The sequence below is a fragment of the Dipteris shenzhenensis genome, chromosome 14, assembly GCF_047967505.1.
Source record: "Dipteris shenzhenensis isolate YYH24624 ecotype China chromosome 14, Dip_SZ_1.0, whole genome shotgun sequence".
NCBI classification, from domain to species: Eukaryota; Viridiplantae; Streptophyta; class Polypodiopsida; order Gleicheniales; family Dipteridaceae; genus Dipteris; species Dipteris shenzhenensis.
Genome location: NC_141609.1, coordinates 25,951,550 through 25,971,174, shown reverse-complemented (window position 1 = coordinate 25,971,174; position 19,625 = coordinate 25,951,550). Strand labels below are relative to the sequence as shown.

Sequence of the window (19,625 nt, the reverse complement as noted above, 5' to 3'; positions counted from 1 at the left end):
GCGCGTTACCCCCCTCTCCCACCTGGGCAGCTCTTCCTAAAGCCCCTTGCTTACAAGTCATAATCTGCATAGCGGGGGCGGTGTGCAGACCAGTGGGTTTGTCCTGAAGTGACTATGAGAGAGCTATATGCATGTGTGGCTGCCCCGGGGGGGACTGCATGGTGCAGGCGTGTCTTTTGTTGCTGTAGGAGAAATTTTGAGTCATTCTTAGTGACATTCTTGATACATTTTTCTGTGGTCATGAAGTTTGTGTTATGGCCTTCTCTGGTAGTCAGATATTGTATTTTTGATGTATGCTTCTGTCTCTTTTGGCTTGGATGTGGTTGACAGGTGGCAAGAACGGGACGCGTGGCACTTGTGAGAGAATCAGGGGTAAATACAAAATATCTGGGAGAGTTGGAACCATTCAATACATTCATCTAGCTGGCAGTACAAATCATGTAATCAGTGCAAGCTGCACGTGGCAACTCTGGCATGCGGGATTTGTAGAAGCCAAATAGTGAGCTTAACTAAGTTGCTTCAGGGCACAAGCAAAGGTCATATTTCAACCTAATGGTCTTCTCGAATTATCTGGCCAAATCCTTATTGGCATGTATTGTTGGAACCAATGTGCTTCCAGTTCGTGTCTCGCATCATGGTCTATGTCAGAGGACAATCAAATGTTTTGCAGGAAATTACAAGATGGACGTAATACAGATGGGGTAGTTGCTTTGGACATTGCCTTGTTGAACTTGTTTTGCACCAAGAGTCTCTGAAGGTAAATTGTTGGCACTTGTTGGCTTTCAATATTTTCATGGCGACAAAGTTTACCCGACTTAGCACAGTGGTCTGAGGGCTGAAATTTTGAATCATGGAAAAACTTGGGTCTCTTTCAATTCTCTTACCAGTTTTGCAGAGACTACGGTAGTTCTAACGGTAGTCTCTGAAGGTTAATCCTTGGCTTTCAATACTTTCATAGCGACAAAGTTCACCCGACTTAGCAGAGTGGTCTGATGGTAGTTCTATTGTGATCTTGATCTCTCCTCATTATGTTTCTTCCCAGTGTTTGTAGCTCAAGGGGAAACACAGTTCACTTTTGTCAGTTTTCCAAATTTTACTTCTTGTAGCGATTGTTGCAGAACCACTTGTTTGTAAGCTCTTTTCTCTCTTTTTGCTTCTAGTTGTCCATGCAATTTCTTCTGCCTGAACAACGTTGTAAATGCAATTTGGTCATCTGTTACATTTTCTAGGTTGTAGAGAGTGGCAAATATTTCATGTACTCCTTTGAGGTGAACTGTCTCTGAGACTTATTTAATGATGTATACCTGTTAGACCTAGTGTTCCTAAATTTGGTTTTATAAGAGTTAGGGAGTCTTGCTTGATAAGCTGCAAAATAGTTGCATTTGTGGGATCGATAGACAAAAAGGATAGAATCTGATCTTTGCAGAGAGAAAATTCACACACAGGGAAGGTGGCAATTAGGCACGTCCAATATAAGAATTACTAAGGGAAGAAGAGAGGAAAAGTTGCATGAAGATGTATGTGAAGCAAACCAAGACTACAAGCACGATGCTAGATTTGACTCTCATGAGAAAAGGATAACGCTGAAGGTAGATTTAACTCAATAAGATAGATAATTTCATTAGATTGCTCTCCCTTACATAGTTCTAGATATTTGCACTCCCTTTGTAAAGATATTGGCCATTGGGCCACCATTTGATTACCTTAACAACCATTACATCACTGCCTACTTCAACGAAGCCAACCCATCACCCAAGTTACACGAGACGTTCTTACTATAGCTCAATCATAATATAAATCACTTCATAGTTTTGACTAATTGCACATTTAATTCCCCACCCAAACAAGTAGGGTTGCAAATGCTTCATATCCATTAGGTATCCATGAATAGGACTAATAAAGACATCCCCATTAATAGGTAATACAAAGAGCCAAACAAAATAGTCAAGAGGAAACAACATCCAAAAGATGTAACAAAGGAGGCTTTAGTCTTTCTGAAATATGCAAGTCTCTAATAGATCTCTTGTAGACTTTATTAGATTTTTCTTTCTTTCTTTCTATGTAGAATTCTCCTCCATCATGGAAGCTTTGACAAAACTCTTGTGTGCTATTTGCTCTTCTGCCATATGCCCATGGCAAAAGCTCTCTTAGTTTCGTATGGGCTCTTTAGCTCATTAACAAGATTCTCTTTATCGAGAAGAGCTTGGCTGTCCCACATTCTCCCTCTGCCCTCCTTGAAACTCCTTCCACTTAGCTTACGATGTTTACTATAAGATTGTCATCACTCATGAAAACTAGGCTTCTCTTTTAGTTTCCCATGTAATAGATCATCAACATTTATGAGAAAATTTGAAACAACACTAGTAGGCTAACATCAAAATTTTTTGTAAAAGTCCAATGTAGGTCTAACAATATATACGTTTGTAGGGTTTGTCCATGCCAAACATAAAAATCTTTATGCTTAAACACAAATGTGAACTGGTCGTTGGCTTTGTGGCATGCTTTGATGAATCCATTCGAAGGGGAAAAAGGGAAGGAGAAAGATGTGACAACCAAAAATCTCCTTATGGAAGGGTAGATTGTAAGTCATGGCTTGAAGATATTGCATTAGCATGGAGCAAAGTAACTCAAACCATATGGGGAGGTAAGGGGATATGGTAGGATTGTTAGATATCAATGCTTCACTCTCTTGTAATTATTCTAGCATCGATTAGCTCTACTTTGTAAGCCCCCCTTTTATGAGGAGAAGCATTAAGTAGACGAATACTCAATAAGTCTTACTTTAGACACTAGATGGAGGTCGAGTGTGGCATGATGGTTAGAGGTAAAAGCGACGAGGGTTTGGAAGTGAGAGCCCTTGACCCGATAGTATGGGTTCCTTAATTGGGTTTGTGGCCATTGATTGAGATCCTACCGGCTTTCCAATAGGGGCTATATAGTGATAGCATACGTAACCCATCCAAATTCAATTTCTATCGCCCTTGTACTCGCTTGGAATCCTTTGCTCTCTATTGTTTCTATCATGCCATTGAAGTGTCATCACTAAAGCACATGGCTAAGAAGTGGCTATATCTTTGGGAATTCTTTTCTATTTGTGAGCAGATTTGGAGAAATGGATGAACTTGCAAAGCAAGAGTGTGACCCTCATAGCATGGCTTTGAAGGAAAGAAAGCTAGACGAGACAAACTACACCCTTGGGAAGTAAGTTTCTATTTTGACTTTGATTCAACATGTCCCTACTATAGTTGTGTAGGCATGGACACCCCTCAAGAACCAGTATGAAACCACGAATCACTACAATGTCAAACTCAGCTTGCATTGGAGAAACTATTTTGAGTATGAAGTAGTAGAGTAGTGTAACACAAGGGTGAATAACCTACAAGATCAGATGTCCCCAATTGGTATTACAGCCACTAGTCAAGATCTTGCATAAAATTGCATTTATTTTCTTCCCCCAAGTACGATAGGCTCATTATGGAGTCGAATATATACGTCAAGACACCTTCGCTCACATTTGAGGAGCCCATCGCCATATGCATCAAGGAGCCGATTCATCTTTCATTGCAAGATCAAAGAAAGGAAAGGGTAAAAAAACCTTTTCTTTCAAAGGATAGAAGAGAGAAAGATAAAATTCTTCTCCTGTAGTGGCCACATTCAAAATGAGAGTTGAAAGAAGGTTGTAGACGAGGAATGGTACACTAAAGCCATCAAGAAGGAGTCCACGTACTTAGGGTGAGTTGGAGTGTTTGTGGCTATGAAGAAATCTTTACAAAGGTAATGTATTTGTATGGGGCAGAAGAATTGTGGACCATTGTTAAAGATAGTACTCATGTTGAGTTGGAGTTATTTGTGATTATGAACAAATTTGTACAAAGATAGTCCATTCGGCTAGGATTGATGAATCGCAGATCATCATCATAGGATCTTCTCAACATGACTAGTCACACAAAGATCAATAAACCTCCCTATAGCCGATGGGGAATGACATCCTATTAGTAGTTAGAAAAGATGCAAAATTCCCAGCTACTATTTCTTTCTTATCTAATGGAGTTACTCAGAAATTGTAAAGTCCTATATGTGCCAGACATCAAGAGGAACTTGCTGTCCATTGCAAATATTGTTGATCACATGACTTGGAAGTTGTCCTTTTTAAAAAAATTGTGCATAAATGTTGGATGCCATTGACACAGTCATTGTAAGGGACACACAACGCAACATCTTTTGGCTTACATTGCTCATGCCGATGTGGACACAAGTAAGCAATAACATGAAAGGTTTGGTCATATAAGCTTAATTGCATTAAGAGAGATGCAAAAAATTGGGATGGTGGTAGATGTGAAGATTGTGGGAGAGAGGGAAGGAGTCTCACTTGAGGCTTTCTCACATGCACAATGGGGGAATACACACGAAGGTGGAGGCTGAAAAACAGTTTTCCTCTTCTTAGTTGTGTAAGCCAAAAGAACTCTAGTACAAAGAAATAGAAGAACCCTATATGTGGGTCTCAAACCAAACTCAACTAACTAAGGTGGCATACTAACTGAGCCACGAACTAGTGTAGATAAGGATAGCTGTCATCCAGCTATTATTCATGGGTGGTGTACCAACCGCATCTCCAGCTAACAAGTCGGTGACATAAGTACCCAACGGTCACCCTGGCATATCTCGAGTGGAGCTCGATATCTCAACAGTAGACCTACCAATACTAACAAATTTTCCAGATGTATGCGAACCTTCTATGATAGGCAAGCATCATCAATTACCATTTCCACTAGAGACGAGTAGAGCATAGTCTCCTCTATATCTCATCCATGGTTCTTTCTACTTCATGACACTAATTGATGAGACTAATGTAGAAAGATTTGGAGATATTCTTGAAGACTAAGGATGGGGCCTTTGGAAGATTCAAAGAATGGCATGTAGTTGAGAATGAATTAGGCAAGGAGCTAAAGATGTTGAGATCGGATTGAGGTGGAGAGTTCACATTGAAGGAACTCCCAAGTTACTACAAGAGACATGGAATCAAGTTGCAGAAGCCCGACATCATAGTAGAATAGACTAGCAAAACACAAAAATGGTTTCATCTGTGAAACACTGACGAGTATGATCAAAGGAAAGGAACTACCAAATACTTTCTAGGCTGAAGCATGTAGCATAATGGGGTACATCCTCTACCAAAGAAGTGACAGGGATGAACCCTCAATAAGCTTTGCTGTAATTAGAAACCTTCAATTGTACATTTCAAGATACAATTAGGAGGCAAAGGTTTACTGCCTTTATGATCTTGCAAAAAGGAAGGTTGTGTGAGCCAAGTTCATAGAGCAGCCACATCAATTGGAGGAGTTGGTGTCCTCTCTAGAAAACCAAGAAACCTGTGTCCAACATACCAGTAGATCTACAGGCCCCCAAGGTGGATGGGAGGCTAGCTGAAGGTAAAGAATACAAAGACAAATATGATGATCTGATAGAACCAGAAAGCCTAATGCCATTACCCAAGTGGGTGAAGCAACTTTTTGGATGTCAAGAAGCCTCTAGTTATAGAGGATGCACCATCCAACCACTACCATTGAAAGGGGCTAGAGGAGCAATGAATGGCCTAAGCTCAATTTGTCAACTTCTACACTTATGATTGAAGTGATAAATGTGGATGAACCCATAAGATTTGTTGAAGCGCAAGGAGGCCCAGACTACATGAAAGTTATGGATTAGAATATGGTTCCATCATCGAGAAAACACTTAGGACCTTGTTTGCCCACTAAAATGCAAGGTCATTAGCATCAACTTGCGTGTTCAAATCCAAGTACAAATCCGATGGCTCATTGGATAAGTACAAGGCCAAAATCATGGCGCAAGAAGGTTCAACTATCAAAGAACATTTCCCCTAGAGTTGCCTTAGCCACCATCCCCATTCTCGTCATTAGTAGCACAAAAAGAGTGGCCACACCTACAAGTGGATGTAAAGTTTGACTTTTTGAATAGACATCTCAAGGAAGATGTGTACATGGAACAACCACCAGTTTAGAAGCCAAAGTTTGTAGACTCAAGAAGGTGGTTTACAGCTGGAAATGGACCCCATGTGCGTGATATCAATTGATTGACAATTACTTTGTGAGTACTAGTTTTAGTTAGAAGACCCTCATGATAATTTATATGCTTTTGTTGAGAAGGCAAGTAAATTGCGGTTTTCCTTTATGAAGCTTAGACATAGGAGATGCTGAGTAGAGAGTTTGAGATGATAGACCTTGGACTCATGCAATATTCTATTTGGGAATCGAGGTTTGGGAGGAGCCAAATCACACCGACAACGTTACATTGTGTCAACAGTGGTTGCATGGTGATTTCCGAGAATCACATGTTCCATGCTTGCACCAAACACATTGAGATTCAATATCACTTTGTGTACAAAGGAAGAGAGGAGTCAAGTGTAAAATAAGTTGAGCTCAACATAGGAGATCTCAACGTTGGAGAGAAATCCCCATGAGGTAAGTGATAGAGCTATGAAGATAAAGAGCAACAGTTTGAGAGTTCATACTGATAGGTAGAATGAAGCTGCACAAAAATGATAAGTCTACAAGCGTTTAGGTAGTCCAATGGTAGTGTAAGTGGATCAAATTGAGAGGCAAAATTGGAGCATACGAGTTACGTGTTGGATGCTATGTAAGAGATCAATTTTTGGATGTAAAGGCAAAAACATTGACTCTTGTGTAGGTTGAAGGTTGATAGTGGTGAGAAACTGGAGAGTGAGAACATTTAAATAAGGCAAGAGAGAGCAAGGTGATGGAGTGTCGATCATCCATCACAAATGAAACGATGAATAGTTGAGTATATTGTGAAGTGGAAGGCCAACAAACAAAGCATTTAAGTTTGATTAAATTGGCTTATTAAGTGTAAGGTTGTAGAACCATGCAATATTTTGATGTTGCATGTCTTATTTTTAAAGTTGTTTTGTGAATTATGAAGAAACGGAAGGAAAGGAACATCAAGGTCATTCCAAGGAATAAGCCTTTAGAACTCGTTCAAGAGGGGATGTCTAGGATGTCCTGGAACTAGAAGTTAAGAGAATGGGACATCTACCTCCATCTGGTCTATAAGAGCTATGTCTTGCACTGAGAAAGGGTTGATCTCTAACTATAAAGAAGAAGCCTAAGGCAAGGAAGTCTCTATCTTGTCATTGTGCAAAGGCTTAGGCATTCTTGGAGGTGAGAAGTCAGAAGGGGGGGCAAGAAGAGGAGGAAGGAGGGACTATTAGGGGGCGAGGAGGAGGGGAGCTATAGACAAGGAAGGTGGGGGATAGGTGGTGAGAGCGGCTATAGGAGGCGGGGATGTGGAGGATGGTGGAGGGAAAGGGGGGTACACAGAGGCTCAGGGAGGGATCCGAGCGGGGTGGGGGGAGATGAGAGAAGGAAAAGTTATTGCCTCCCTTGAGGCATGCCATGGTGGTGCAAAAGCTTGATAACTCTCTACCTCTGCCTCTAGTGGGTTAGCTAGGAGATCAAGGAAGACCTCACCCTCAAGAGTTTGGGGCTGTCTTGAGGGGGAGTCGTCCAGCCTTTTCCTTTGAGGTGGAGATGTTGCTACCCGCTTTTCTATCACGTGCTACCTAATTCAAGCATGTCTGTATGGTTCTTTGGGACCTTGCTAGGCTTCTTCCTATCAAACCTAGTCCACCCACCTTAGAGGAATCCACCAAGGGGGTATGGGACTGTTGCTATAGACTGAGAGGATGCTAAGCCGTGTCTAGCCCTGGCTCTATTGAAGAAGCAGATGGTAGGGGACACTCTGGTATGGCCCTCTCACCTTAACAAAAAAGGGGAGATGTGCCCTCCGGTCCCCTATGACGTTGTGGGGCTAGAAGTAGGGTCATTGCCATAGGGAGCGAAAATAATAGATGTGGATAACCAATTTGTTATCAAGGGAGTGTGGGCCAGCCTTGGAGGAGGGCAGGTACATGGCTACCTTGAGTGTAGAAACCAACAGCCTTTTGCCACCTCCTACAAGGCCTTGGCAGGGTATCCGAGTCTGATTCCCAATACCAAAGGAGGATCCGCCACCATCGCTAACCTTAGGTGGGACTTGAAGGGCACCATCGAGGAGGTTTTTGGATGGGTGGGCCTCCTTTTGTATAGCTTAAGAGGGAGCCCATCCATGACCCCTAGGACAAGCTTGTGCCAAATGACCCATCTGTATGCATCAAAGATACTAACCGGGTAGTCTAAAGATGTCAATTCTTTGATGGAACTCTCTCAAGGAAAATCTCCTAAAAAAGGAACTCTGGACTCCCTATGAGCATCTTGAGTTGAGGCACATTGTCATTTCCCAAGGCTATTGAAAATGATAGGGGCTGTAACACTATGTCAAAAGCACATTTGATGGAAGGGAGGATGGGTTGGTACTCTCTCGAGAGCCTCAAGAAGTAGAGCATCATTGGGAAATATGCTACTCCACTAGGGCCCAGGTGGTGTTAGGGGAACTCATTTGGAGAGGAAAGACTCCTCTCCTAGAGATGGTAACCCCCTAGATGTGGTCATTCTCTAGTGCTAAACTTGCCTAGATCTGAATCCTTGTGGGAGTGAGTCTAATGATCCTTCCCAACACTCCTTTGTCTTGAAGTGATTGGATTGCATTCCTAAATTGCTACTTGTCTACTAAAGAAATCAGAACCTTGAAAACTTGCGAGTCAAGGGTGATTCCATTCGATCCCCTCTTACTAGACCAAGGGTTGCCACCAATATTTATTCTTCAACAAGTACAAACACAAACACTGCATTGCTAAAAGAGAAAGGGGGGGTTCAAAAAAAGTGGGCCAACAAGGACTAATATCCTCATAAAGTGGTGGCTGGAAGGGGCCAATTAAAAAAGGAGAGCTTGTAGCCAAGAAGAGTAAGCTTGAGCCTCCAAAAATCAAAGTGACGTATCCATGAGTTTATAAGAAAGGAAACTATCTACAACTACTTACTTTGCTATGTTACTATGAGAACATTTGGGGAAGGTTTGCTTTGACAATCACAATGTCAACAAACTTTGAAAAAAAACCTACATGATAATAGGAATAATGAATTTTCCAACTAGTAAGCTTTTCTAAGGAGAATGGCATCATTAGCAATACAAAAATGCCTCTTTAGGCATCATCGTAGACCAGCCCGTAGAGAAAATGCAACATGTGATAAAGAGGCTCCTTGACTATAGGTCCTTCTAGATATCAAGCTTTGAAATAAAGGCCTTCTATAATAGTGAAACTAGTAGATAAGACTCTTCTTGATAACCTTCAAAAGAGAAAAGAAACATCCATTTCTTCTTGGATTTCTAGAAGCCTTCATAGGCTAGAAACAAAATGGCAAGGATGAGGGTGGGAGAAGAGAGCAATCGGTGCTTTGATACCATCTTGAAGTAGAAGAGGGAGAGTCCTTAAGTAGAAAGCAAAGTTCACAAGGAGAAACACTCATGTTGAGAAGGAGAGAGAGAAGAATGGAAGACCACACAAAAGGATTCAACACATAAAGTTGCCCACCGTAGGTTTTAAAGAATTGGGTGCCCACCCCTTTACACACTCAACGATGGTTTTGTAATGTGCATGACCCTGAAACATAGGTGGTTGGCAGATTTGAAGGGTGTCCATCATTGGGTTGCCAAGCTTGGCAACCCACGAAAGGGCTTGGGAAGGGTAGGACGTGGAGTCGACGTAGGACTGGAAGGTTTGGTTATGGGCGATGTGTGTGTGTAACGAGATGTCCACCTATTGTTAACAAGTTGAAGGTACTTCAATACACCTGCCTTTAAAAGATGAGGTAGTGGATGATTGTTTTTTTTAAATTTATGTCGTGAGTAGTGTAGTATATAGTAGTGAATGATTCGACCAATATATGAAGTTTGTGTCGTGTTTTTCTTTTTGTTGTTGTTGTGTTGGTCCATATGTGATCAATAGTTGATCCATGCACTATCGGTGGTGTCGTGTCACTAGTTGTTTCATATTGTAAGTCAACATTAGTTGTTGAATTTTTGTCATAGCACTTGTGGTGGACCCATAATCGATGTTGAAATGCCCTATGACATATATAGTTGCCATTGGTGGTACCATGTCTAGTATTGTTTGTATAACTTGTACCAATGTCTCTGCTTTTGCTTTTGGTGACTTGTATATGTTCAAGATTGTAATTTGTTGGTCCGGTGTTGTGCATAGCAATGCAAGTAAACATTCACAGCCTTGTAAGTATATGGTCTCTCATTGTAGCAATGCGAGGTTGTGTTTGTAGTATGTAGCAAGTCCTAGTCCTTGTGTTGTCACGACGCTGTCGAATCCTAGCAAGGGCAAAGTTGGTAATGTTTGGGATGTGTTTCCGGTAGACATAAGATAGTCGCGTCGAGGATGCTTTTTAAGTGTAACAAGCGTTCTCTGTGGGATTCCAATGATCTTGTGTTTAGACTTTGTAATGTACTTTACCTTGCATTGTTGGTTGAGAAATCAATTTCCAACCATGATCAGTGCGTAATCTTGAAATCTAAGACTATTGAGTCTACTTTATTTGTTTTTGTTGTGGTGTAGATAGGAAGTAAAGATTGTCTGGTGCATGCACTCTTGATAGCACAGTGTAGACCAATAGACCATGTGATTTTGATCCTTGCAGGGTTGAATGCAAGGGCTTCCATGGTTAGCCCTTGTGAATGGTGAATTGTCCTAGTAGCTGTAGGCTGGATTGGGAATTGTGTTCTTGTGATTGTGTTCAACTGGTTGTTGCCAACTTGAAATTCTTGAGTGACTTGTGTTATTGGCGTCCTTGACATCGATGTATTGTGACCATACAGAATTTTGTTTTCATATCAAGTGCATGCACCCGCTTTTTTTCATTGAATTCCACCCATACCAGGAATGGCTTCTTTTTTGTGTTTGAACCTTTGAATATGCCATCAACACCATTTACAATTCCATCATTGATATCGAGATTTCCCTAACATGACTCAACAATCACATCTATTTTGAGGCGTAATTAATCGTGGAGACCACATGCTTTCCTGTGGTCCTTTGGGATTGTTATCCTTTTGTTGCAAGATTTGTGCCTAACATTGACTGCTTTAAGCACATGTGGGTCTCCTTCTAGTGTGTTGGAGATGTACTCATTGTGCTTGTCTTTTGTAGAGCATGTGAAAAACAAGTGAGGAATATTATGTTTGTTTGTTGGTTCCTTGAAGTGGGTATTGTTTAGATTTGAATGTCAACATCAGTTTGTGATCTTGTGCAGATCTTGTTGAGTAGCTCTAGGAAGGACACATTCTTTTGGTGCATCTATTCTTTTACTTCTTAGTATTAGACGTGTGACTTCCAAAAACATCCTAGCATGGATGTCGTAATTGAATGGTCCACAAAAACCCAAGAGCCTTTTATTGGGCTTGCTTGGCATAGGTCACCACGAAAAAGGATATCGACACCACCAAAAGGCTTGTCATGATTGTGTGTTATTTCACACTTCCGCATGTTTGCTGCAAGCAAAGTGTTCAACCCAATGAGTGAAATTTCATCGATTATCAATAGTTCAATGCATTTGTATTGAGCAGACAAAATTTGTAGCCTTTTTCCTAAAAAACTTGTGTACATGCTTGTTAGTAGCAGCAAGTGAAGCACTGCATGTATTGTGTTTCCACAATTGCTTACACTGTGTTGCCAGTGTATGCCATAGCAAGGCTTGTGGGAGCTCAACATCTATTGTGTCTTTGTGGGAATAAAGTCGGCACAATGCCTCTGCGATCGCCATTACAATGAAAGTTTTCCTAGCTCCTGCTGCCTGCATTTCCAGATATGAAGAATTGAAATGGTTTGTCTGGTTGTATTCTTTTTTTGAGTAGAATGTCCTCCAGTACGAGGCGTTGCACTGAGTTCATTTTTCTTATCATCGCGTACTGTGATTTGTTTGTTAAAGTTTTCTTCTTGCATTGTTGGTTGATGTGGAAATTGTTTGCTTTTTCCCTTGGGAGCATCTCATTTGCAAGGGTACCGATGATATTTTTTGAAAAAGCACTTAGTTTTCGTTGGTGGTGTGTTGGTTTTCTTTGTATGTGTCTTTCTAGGTTTGTAAATCATCTCCGAATGAATGTTCTGTAGAACCAAACGGCAAATATAGCAAGTCCCATTGTAGTTATCGAACCTTATTATTCTTTCACATTTTCTTTTTTTGGTGGTTCCTTTTGTTATTGTGTAATGTCTCATAAAGATGCCAAGCAAGTGTTTTGAAGGTTTTCTTACCGTTGCATATACTTAGTAATGATGTCATCAAAGAAAATATAAGTACTTTCTAGATGGAGTTGCTCAAGCTACACACATCATCTTATTAGTAATGTCCTTTGCTTAGGACTGCTCGTGTTTATGTACATAAACTCTCTGGTTGCGCTTGTGAGGGGGACGAGAGGCATAAGTACGTTGCCTGTTGTGTACTAATGTGTTGCATGTTTAAAATTGCATTGTCAACTTTCTTTAAGCGCTCGTTTGTAGGGGTGCCACCTTTGAAACTTTGTATGATTGCAATTTTTACCGCATCGCTTGTTTCTTTATCAATCTTTGTAATGTATGATGTGCAATAAGAGGCTGCAGCATGGGGGTTGAGAGCAAATTACACATCAGTATTTGCTCATCCCAGTTTTGTTAAAGATGGGTTGAAGTTGTTTGTATTTACATCTTTTTAGAAAGATTGTTGGTTGCGATATGCTACTTTTTATTGCAAGCATGTAATCATCCTTCTGACATGGAAAGTTTAGTAAGGAATGCGTGAAAGTCTAATAGCTTGTTTGTTTATTCTGTTAGTGCTTGAGAAAAAATTTTGTAGTTTTTTTTTGTGACTTGCCACATTTTGTTGCTCTTGTAGTGGTGCAAGTATTCGTGTTTAGTGCATTGGTGGCCTCAGGAATAAAAATTGACATCGGCTCCCTCTTTTCTTACATGTCTTCTGCTGTTTATGATTTTGCAGGTCATTATGTGCGACGTCAAGTAGCGCATTGTTTGTTGTAAGGTATTTGTCTAGCATGAACTCCAGCACGTCATTGTCACACTTCCCATAAATTGGTGCTTCTTCTTTCCACAGCAGGCCATGGTCATGTTGGCTGCCCCTGTTTTGAAACTCCAGCATGACAAAAAAATCCAATATTGGTCCTAGAACATTATTGTCTTGGTGTAGCGACGTCTTCAAAGCCTTGAACTTGTGCACATAGTACTGACCTTTTTGATCGAGTCTGATCTAATAATTCCATGCACATCGTCAATGCATGCAATGGCTTTGTTGGTGTTTTTTTGTTTGTGTAGTTCATGCAGACATGCTAAGAGTTGTTCCCACCGTTTCTCCACTATTGTGGAAAGTGTGATGAAGAACGTTGGTGCCCCCAATTGTCTAACCATCGCGAAAACATTCTGCTTCAAGTGGTGCTTGTAATCAGCAGATGTTCACAGGCAAGCAAAGTCATGATATCTGATTGTTTACTCTCAATGTTGGTATCTGTTACTGCAGTCTTTGCTTGAAGGATTATTCCTTGGAGTTGGCATTTTCTCATGTGGACCCATGTTGATGATAGCACCTGTCACACCAGTACTTTCCTAGTAAAAAAATAAAAATAATAATCGACCATGCAAACCTTTTGTGTTTGTTCTTTAGTTCCCATTTTGGTAACTTGTTCGGCTTGGTATGTCGTACGGCCGAGCGTGTCCATAGAATAGTGTTGGAAACGCTAGCTCTTCACAGTGCTCATCTTTGAAAATGCTCAAGGCAAAATTAAAGCCTTCAGATGGGGCAAAGATTATCAGCCTATCTTCAAAGTAAACAACTTGTTGGCTCATATAAATACCATGGACCAACGTATCCGTTTCTAGCTTGACCTCTACATGATGCTCATTTGGTGTTCCTGGCATAGTCAGAACTGATGGCTCGGTAGTCTGAAGATCTTCACTGTGTTGCAACCATGCCCCGTTAATTTTTACATTGTTGTACGTATACAGTGGGGTGTGAAGCATTTCATTTAGTCCACACAATGTGAGGGTCGAGCGGACCAACCCACTCATGTAGTTATGGTTGTACTGTACGCAGCACTTGATTGTTGCAACCATCACTATTGCATTGTTGCTTATGAATCGTGGAAGCACATGTTGTGCCTTGTCGATGTCAACAAACACGTTAATAATGCTACCATGGAGCCTGAGTTGCCCTTAGTATGTCAATTGCCAAATTTGCACAAATGGTATTCTTACAGAAAAGAGGCGTTCCTCCACTTTGTTAAGAGTGGATGTGTACTTTTTTTTTGCGACATGTTCCATTTGCGAAAACCTGGGTACTTTCTTTGCATGGATTTGGCTATAGCAAAGCGAGCACATGGAATATCTCTCCGATATTAGAGGTGATGTTATTATGCTTTCCTCGTTGACAAACATTTGTAGGTCCATATTGAGGTGCCTCAATTTCAATTGGAAAGTTAGACAACCATAGCATAGGCACGCAAACCTTGGAGTGTGTTCAAATTTTTCTAGATATGCTGTTGTTACTTTGTTGTGGTTTCTCTTTCATTTTGAGGGTTTGGGTCTCTTAGTCGCATGTAGGGTAAGCGAGTCATCTACTCCCAAAGTACTTATAGGCTACTGTGCCTGTGTACATCTTGCATTATTGTCATTTGATCCTTCATTATTTGTGCGGCAGAGTGTTGTTTTGAGCTTATATATTTTGTTACAAATGTGATTAATAGTGTGCTTGCTATTGTAGTGGTGGTGTTTGTAAAGAATAGCAAGCTTGCATGTTGGAAAATATGTGTGTTGTTGTAGAAGTTGCAGCAACAACGCCTCTTCGCACTTTGTCTAGATGTTGTATTCACGTTTCTTTCTTACTTCAAGGTGTGGGACAATTGTGTGTGCTCTTACTGACTCATTTATGAGGAGGACATACGTGTTGACCACTGCCTATTCTTATTGTTTGTGTAATTGATTGGCCATTGTATGCGAGGACTGAAAAAGAATGACGAAAATGTTGATGTAACGTTGCCAGGCAATTATAAAGTAGTGAGAAGAAGCAGAGCTTTGCAATGGCTCCATCATGTTCTTGACCAAGGTAACTTCTTCATGGGCACTTTGTTTGCAAAGCTTGGGCACCATACTATGATGTGGTTTGGTCATGCCTTACCTGCACAATACTTTCTTGTACTATGTCAGTACTGTTTCGAAATGACATGTAGGCTAAAAAGTCAAGAGGCAAGTGAACAAGTCGGTATTTTGTGGCCTTTCTTTAAGAAATTCTTCATTCCATTTGGCATCGTGGGAGGCAACATCAATTCTTGGATCCATTGATAGATTAATCAACTTTGGCTATGCCACTTTGAACAAGTGCTAAGATATTTAGGTGCATTTTCAAAAACAATTTTGGTGTTCCCATTTAACTTATGTTCTAAAGTTCTTGTCTTTACTATTTTACATGAAACATACTTGTTTACATGCTGTCTAGAGAATGGAAAACTATGCAAAAGCAAAATGAAGCCATTCACTTGGTATAAAACGTAACGTATATACAAATTCTTAAAAGTGCAAGTGTTTACAATGGAAGCAAACACACAGCTTTTGCCCTGATTGCAAACTATACTTAGCATGGGCAAACCTATGTACAATGTAAGGAAACACTAAAGGCATAAATATCCACCGTGGAGGTGAAAGCACTAGGATTGTGTCTTGCTTCTGAAGTGCATTGGTAAGGCAAACGGTATTTACAATGAAAACTTGCTCATGTAATGTGTCTCAACGACACGCTCTCTACAAAAGTAGTAACAAAACCTGATTTGTTGCTTGTGGATTCTCCTATGGGGCCTTTTCTCAAGCAACATTGACCGTGTCGCAACAACACTATAGGTGTGGAACTCCAAGAACGGGCAATGAAGACCGAGCACCTCGTCCACATGGGGACCACAAACCTATACAACAACCTAGGTATCATCACGTAAGATAACATGTCCTTTCAAGCAAGGCACTTGCACAATGGTCTGGACACAATCGCAGCTATAAGAGTATGGTCGCACAGGATCTTAGCTCACTAAAGAGCCACCACAAGCACCACAATGGTACTTGACAAGAGGGTTGTTGAGACGAATAAAATGCAAAATTGTGCGAAGGACAACGCTGTTTGTTATAAGCACATGGTTGTTCTAGATTGGTAAGCGGCACAAAGCGAGGATGTCATACCTTCTTTCTGTAGGGTAAGTGAGAAGCTTCTTACAATGTCGCTCGAAGATTCCCCTCTAGAACTACTCCCAAGATGCTGAAATCTAATACCCCAATGCATGACTTGCACGTGTATATGAAATATTTTTGGCAACGTACATGATGATGCCTTCGTCAACAAACTCCTCCACCAGGCGAGCAAGTGTATGCCTCCTGTCCGCAACGAATGACAATTGCTATGAGACAACGAAGACATGTAAAAGATGAGAAAGTACAATGCGGCAATGAGGCATAATATTTCTTGAGTTATCTCGTTCTCACCATTGCACGATCCTTGGGGTTTGGACCATTCGCAACAATGATATGGTCAGTTGGTGGTCCGTCACGATCTACTTTCACAATGACAAAAGCTATTGTGTCGATAGCTGATATGAAAGATGCCCTAAGGTTTTCCATTTGGTTGGTTGCCCAAGGTGCATACACTCGTATGACATTATCCAGGATGAAAGAAATGGCACCATCAAATGGTTCACCTTTCAAAACTGTTGTTGTTGCATCCACACACAATGAACAAGAAGATTTCCTCCCTCACTTGGTACTCGCTTTGTAATGGCTGGACCCTCTATTTTGACAAACTCATCTACTTGCAAGACATCCGGCACTTGTAGTACATACATGCGTGGAACATGCAGTGTGATTGTCTCAGAGCACTCTTGGTCGGTCAAATCAACACACATGAAAATAGGGTATGGGACGTATTTGGCCTTGAAAGTGCCATATTTTGCTGTATCTTCCCTTCAAAAGAAAAATGGTGATGCTCTGATAGTGCACGTATCAACAGTATTGGTAAACTGTTTGGACTTGTAGAGTGCACAAACATTGATACAATTACTTTACTAGCTTTACCCTCATCAACTACACCATCTATTGCATGGTTTGGGGAAGTTGAGCCAGCTCGAAAAAATAATTAGCATCTTAGTGAGGGAGTCTCGCGTAGGTTACTCTAACTATTTTGTTTGTGGTACGTATGTATTTCAATTTGCAGTGTTGATACTGTATGGTTAGTGAGGCAAGAAATATTAAAGCCGTTTGAACAAGTGCTAGATCTATTTTCTGTAAAGTTCTCTCATTAATAAAGTGTGACCATAACATTGACAACCACATGCACCAACAAACCAAAGCTTATAGAAGCCAAATAAAACAAGCTTTGCATGGTCAAGCATGAGTAAAAGTATTTGACAAGTTCTTCTAAGCGTTTGTAATTTCTAAACACCTTTCTTCGTATACAATGGGCAATTTAATATCTAGGTTTATCCTGCACTTTAGTTTAATGTTGCAGCCCTTCTGACGTAGCACATTCTGAACTGATGAAGCAACGTAGATCAAAATGAGTTTTGAAAATGCAATGTAATGGTAACGAACTTGTAAAAAAATCTACGGTTTTAATTTCATCACAAGCTTGTCAAAGTTTTGTTTGTGTTCTTCTTTATACCAAAATTATTTAGAATGCCCATCTCTTTACCCGGTCCCTTTGTTAGTGCCGATACCAAAGGCAAACTCACAATTGACGTTGGAGTATAGGAGAAGATGTTTTTATCAAGCAGATACCAAAGGTGGAGACAATACCTTGCCATGCAAGTGCCCAAACTGTGTTGGTCAACCAGGTTTATAACAATGCATACACCAAATTCAGTATTACGAAACTAGGCAAACACCAAGACATGATCACGAAATGGGTTGACTCAGCCACTGCCATACCTTCGATGGACAACAACCTTTCTTTTTGAAGACCAATGCTTGGAGCTCCTACGTCTATATCGTTTTTTGCTACACTGCCTGGCAATATCATGACAGCCGAAAAGAGTAATTTTAGAATGATGATGGCATGTTTCAATACAAGGCACGAGATGGCCCAATTGGCTGAGCAGAGAGTGAGAGAGGCTAAGGAAAAGATTGATGAGGAAACCTAGGATGAAAATGAGAGGGAAAACCAGGAAACATGAGAGGCACAAAAGAGAGCTTCAAATATCAATGCATGGCGATTGTCAAGGTAAATTTTAATCAAGAGCAATTTGGATCGAAATGTAATAAAGATGACATCCCACATGCTATCGTGAGATCAACAATAGTCCATGAAGAGAGGCGCTCTACATCAAAAGGCTTCAAGAGTCATGCAAAAGTTAGCTTTAACTGATCAAAGAAAAGATGAGCACCCTAGTGTTAGAAGAGAACAACTCATAAGACCCATAGGACATGACATAAGCATAATCAAGCCTTCAGGCGACAACGATTCGCTGATAGAGAGAGCTGTACTAGCATATAACCAACACTAGAAGCTATTGTGACTCCCTGGTCATCTCCTCTTGCGTATCCTCATGAGATTGAAATGTAAGGCAGAAGGGCCAACGAAAACAGGAACCACAAGACAACAAAGACAAACAGCGCAGAGACCAAAGGGAGCATCCACAACGAAATATGTATGAACCAATGGGCACTTACGAATGCAAGGAAAAGTTCCAGAAGAAAGAGGAAACACAATATGATGAAACTCAAGACATCTCGGGATCTTTTTTTAATGAACCTGGAACAGGAATCGGATCTACCATCTTCAGGCCATGCTCTCGCATGCGCAAAGCATTCCAGTCCTCGTTTTTGGATTCGTCAATCATCTCTTCAAAATTCAAAGATAGATTGAAAGCTGTTTGAAGCAACAGTAGGTCCACTACACATGTATAATAAGCTTTACTGACATTAGGAAAAATGTTAGCACGAAGAACCGAATGCGCATTTTGTCAACATACATCACTTTGGGCTCCGCCATACTCATAAGGCTTGCAATCGCAGGAAAACAACAATGATCATGGATAGAGGAGAAAATCAAAAAGTTCGAATATCGAAATCAAACCATCAACAGAGAAAACACAAAAGCATCGACCTCAATTTCTGCTGCTCGTATCCATAGAGTCTCCTGAACCTTGTGGGTCATCTTCACAGTTCACGGCAGGTACGATCGCCATGTAGCACTAGTGTTTGGGCAGCACACAATAGACACAGGATGGAACGGACAGGAAATGCGAGAGCAAAAGGGAGAATGACAAAGGTTTTGTTAAGGAAGAAGGGACTTGCTTGTTTTAGGCATGGCATGGCGCTGGAACTGTTGGAAGCATCCATGTCTTGCATGTTTCCTTACACGGTTTGTTGCGCCAGTGCACGCTGTTGTGCGTGTTCGTCCACGACTTGGTTATCCCACAAATGCTCAAGGAGAACAAGACAGTGTATGTGCAGGCATGGGCAAACCATATAAGAGGGGAGGCTCCGAACACGTGCCAGCGTGTGATTGGCAGAGGGCAACGACGGCGACTACATGTGTGAAGGGGTTGGGGTAGCCAAATGCCAGTCTTTGATATCGTTGGTGCATTTCTCCCAACGAGAAAATGGCAGGTGGGCTTTATGTGCATGTACATGG

General features: G+C 41.0%; 1 protein-coding gene across 1 annotated transcript in view; it reads left to right on the top strand.

The window, feature by feature from the left end:
- Window positions 1-933, top strand: part of LOC147894390 (acetolactate synthase small subunit 2, chloroplastic-like) — a 50,286-nt gene extending 49,353 nt beyond the window's left edge. The window contains exon 12 of the mRNA XM_087384825.1: window positions 331-933. Within this exon, the coding sequence (XP_087240951.1) occupies window positions 331-423 (93 nt within the window). The 3' untranslated portion in view covers window positions 424-933. The remainder of the gene's footprint in view (window positions 1-330) is intronic.
- The last annotated feature ends 18,692 nt before the right edge of the window (window positions 934-19,625 follow it).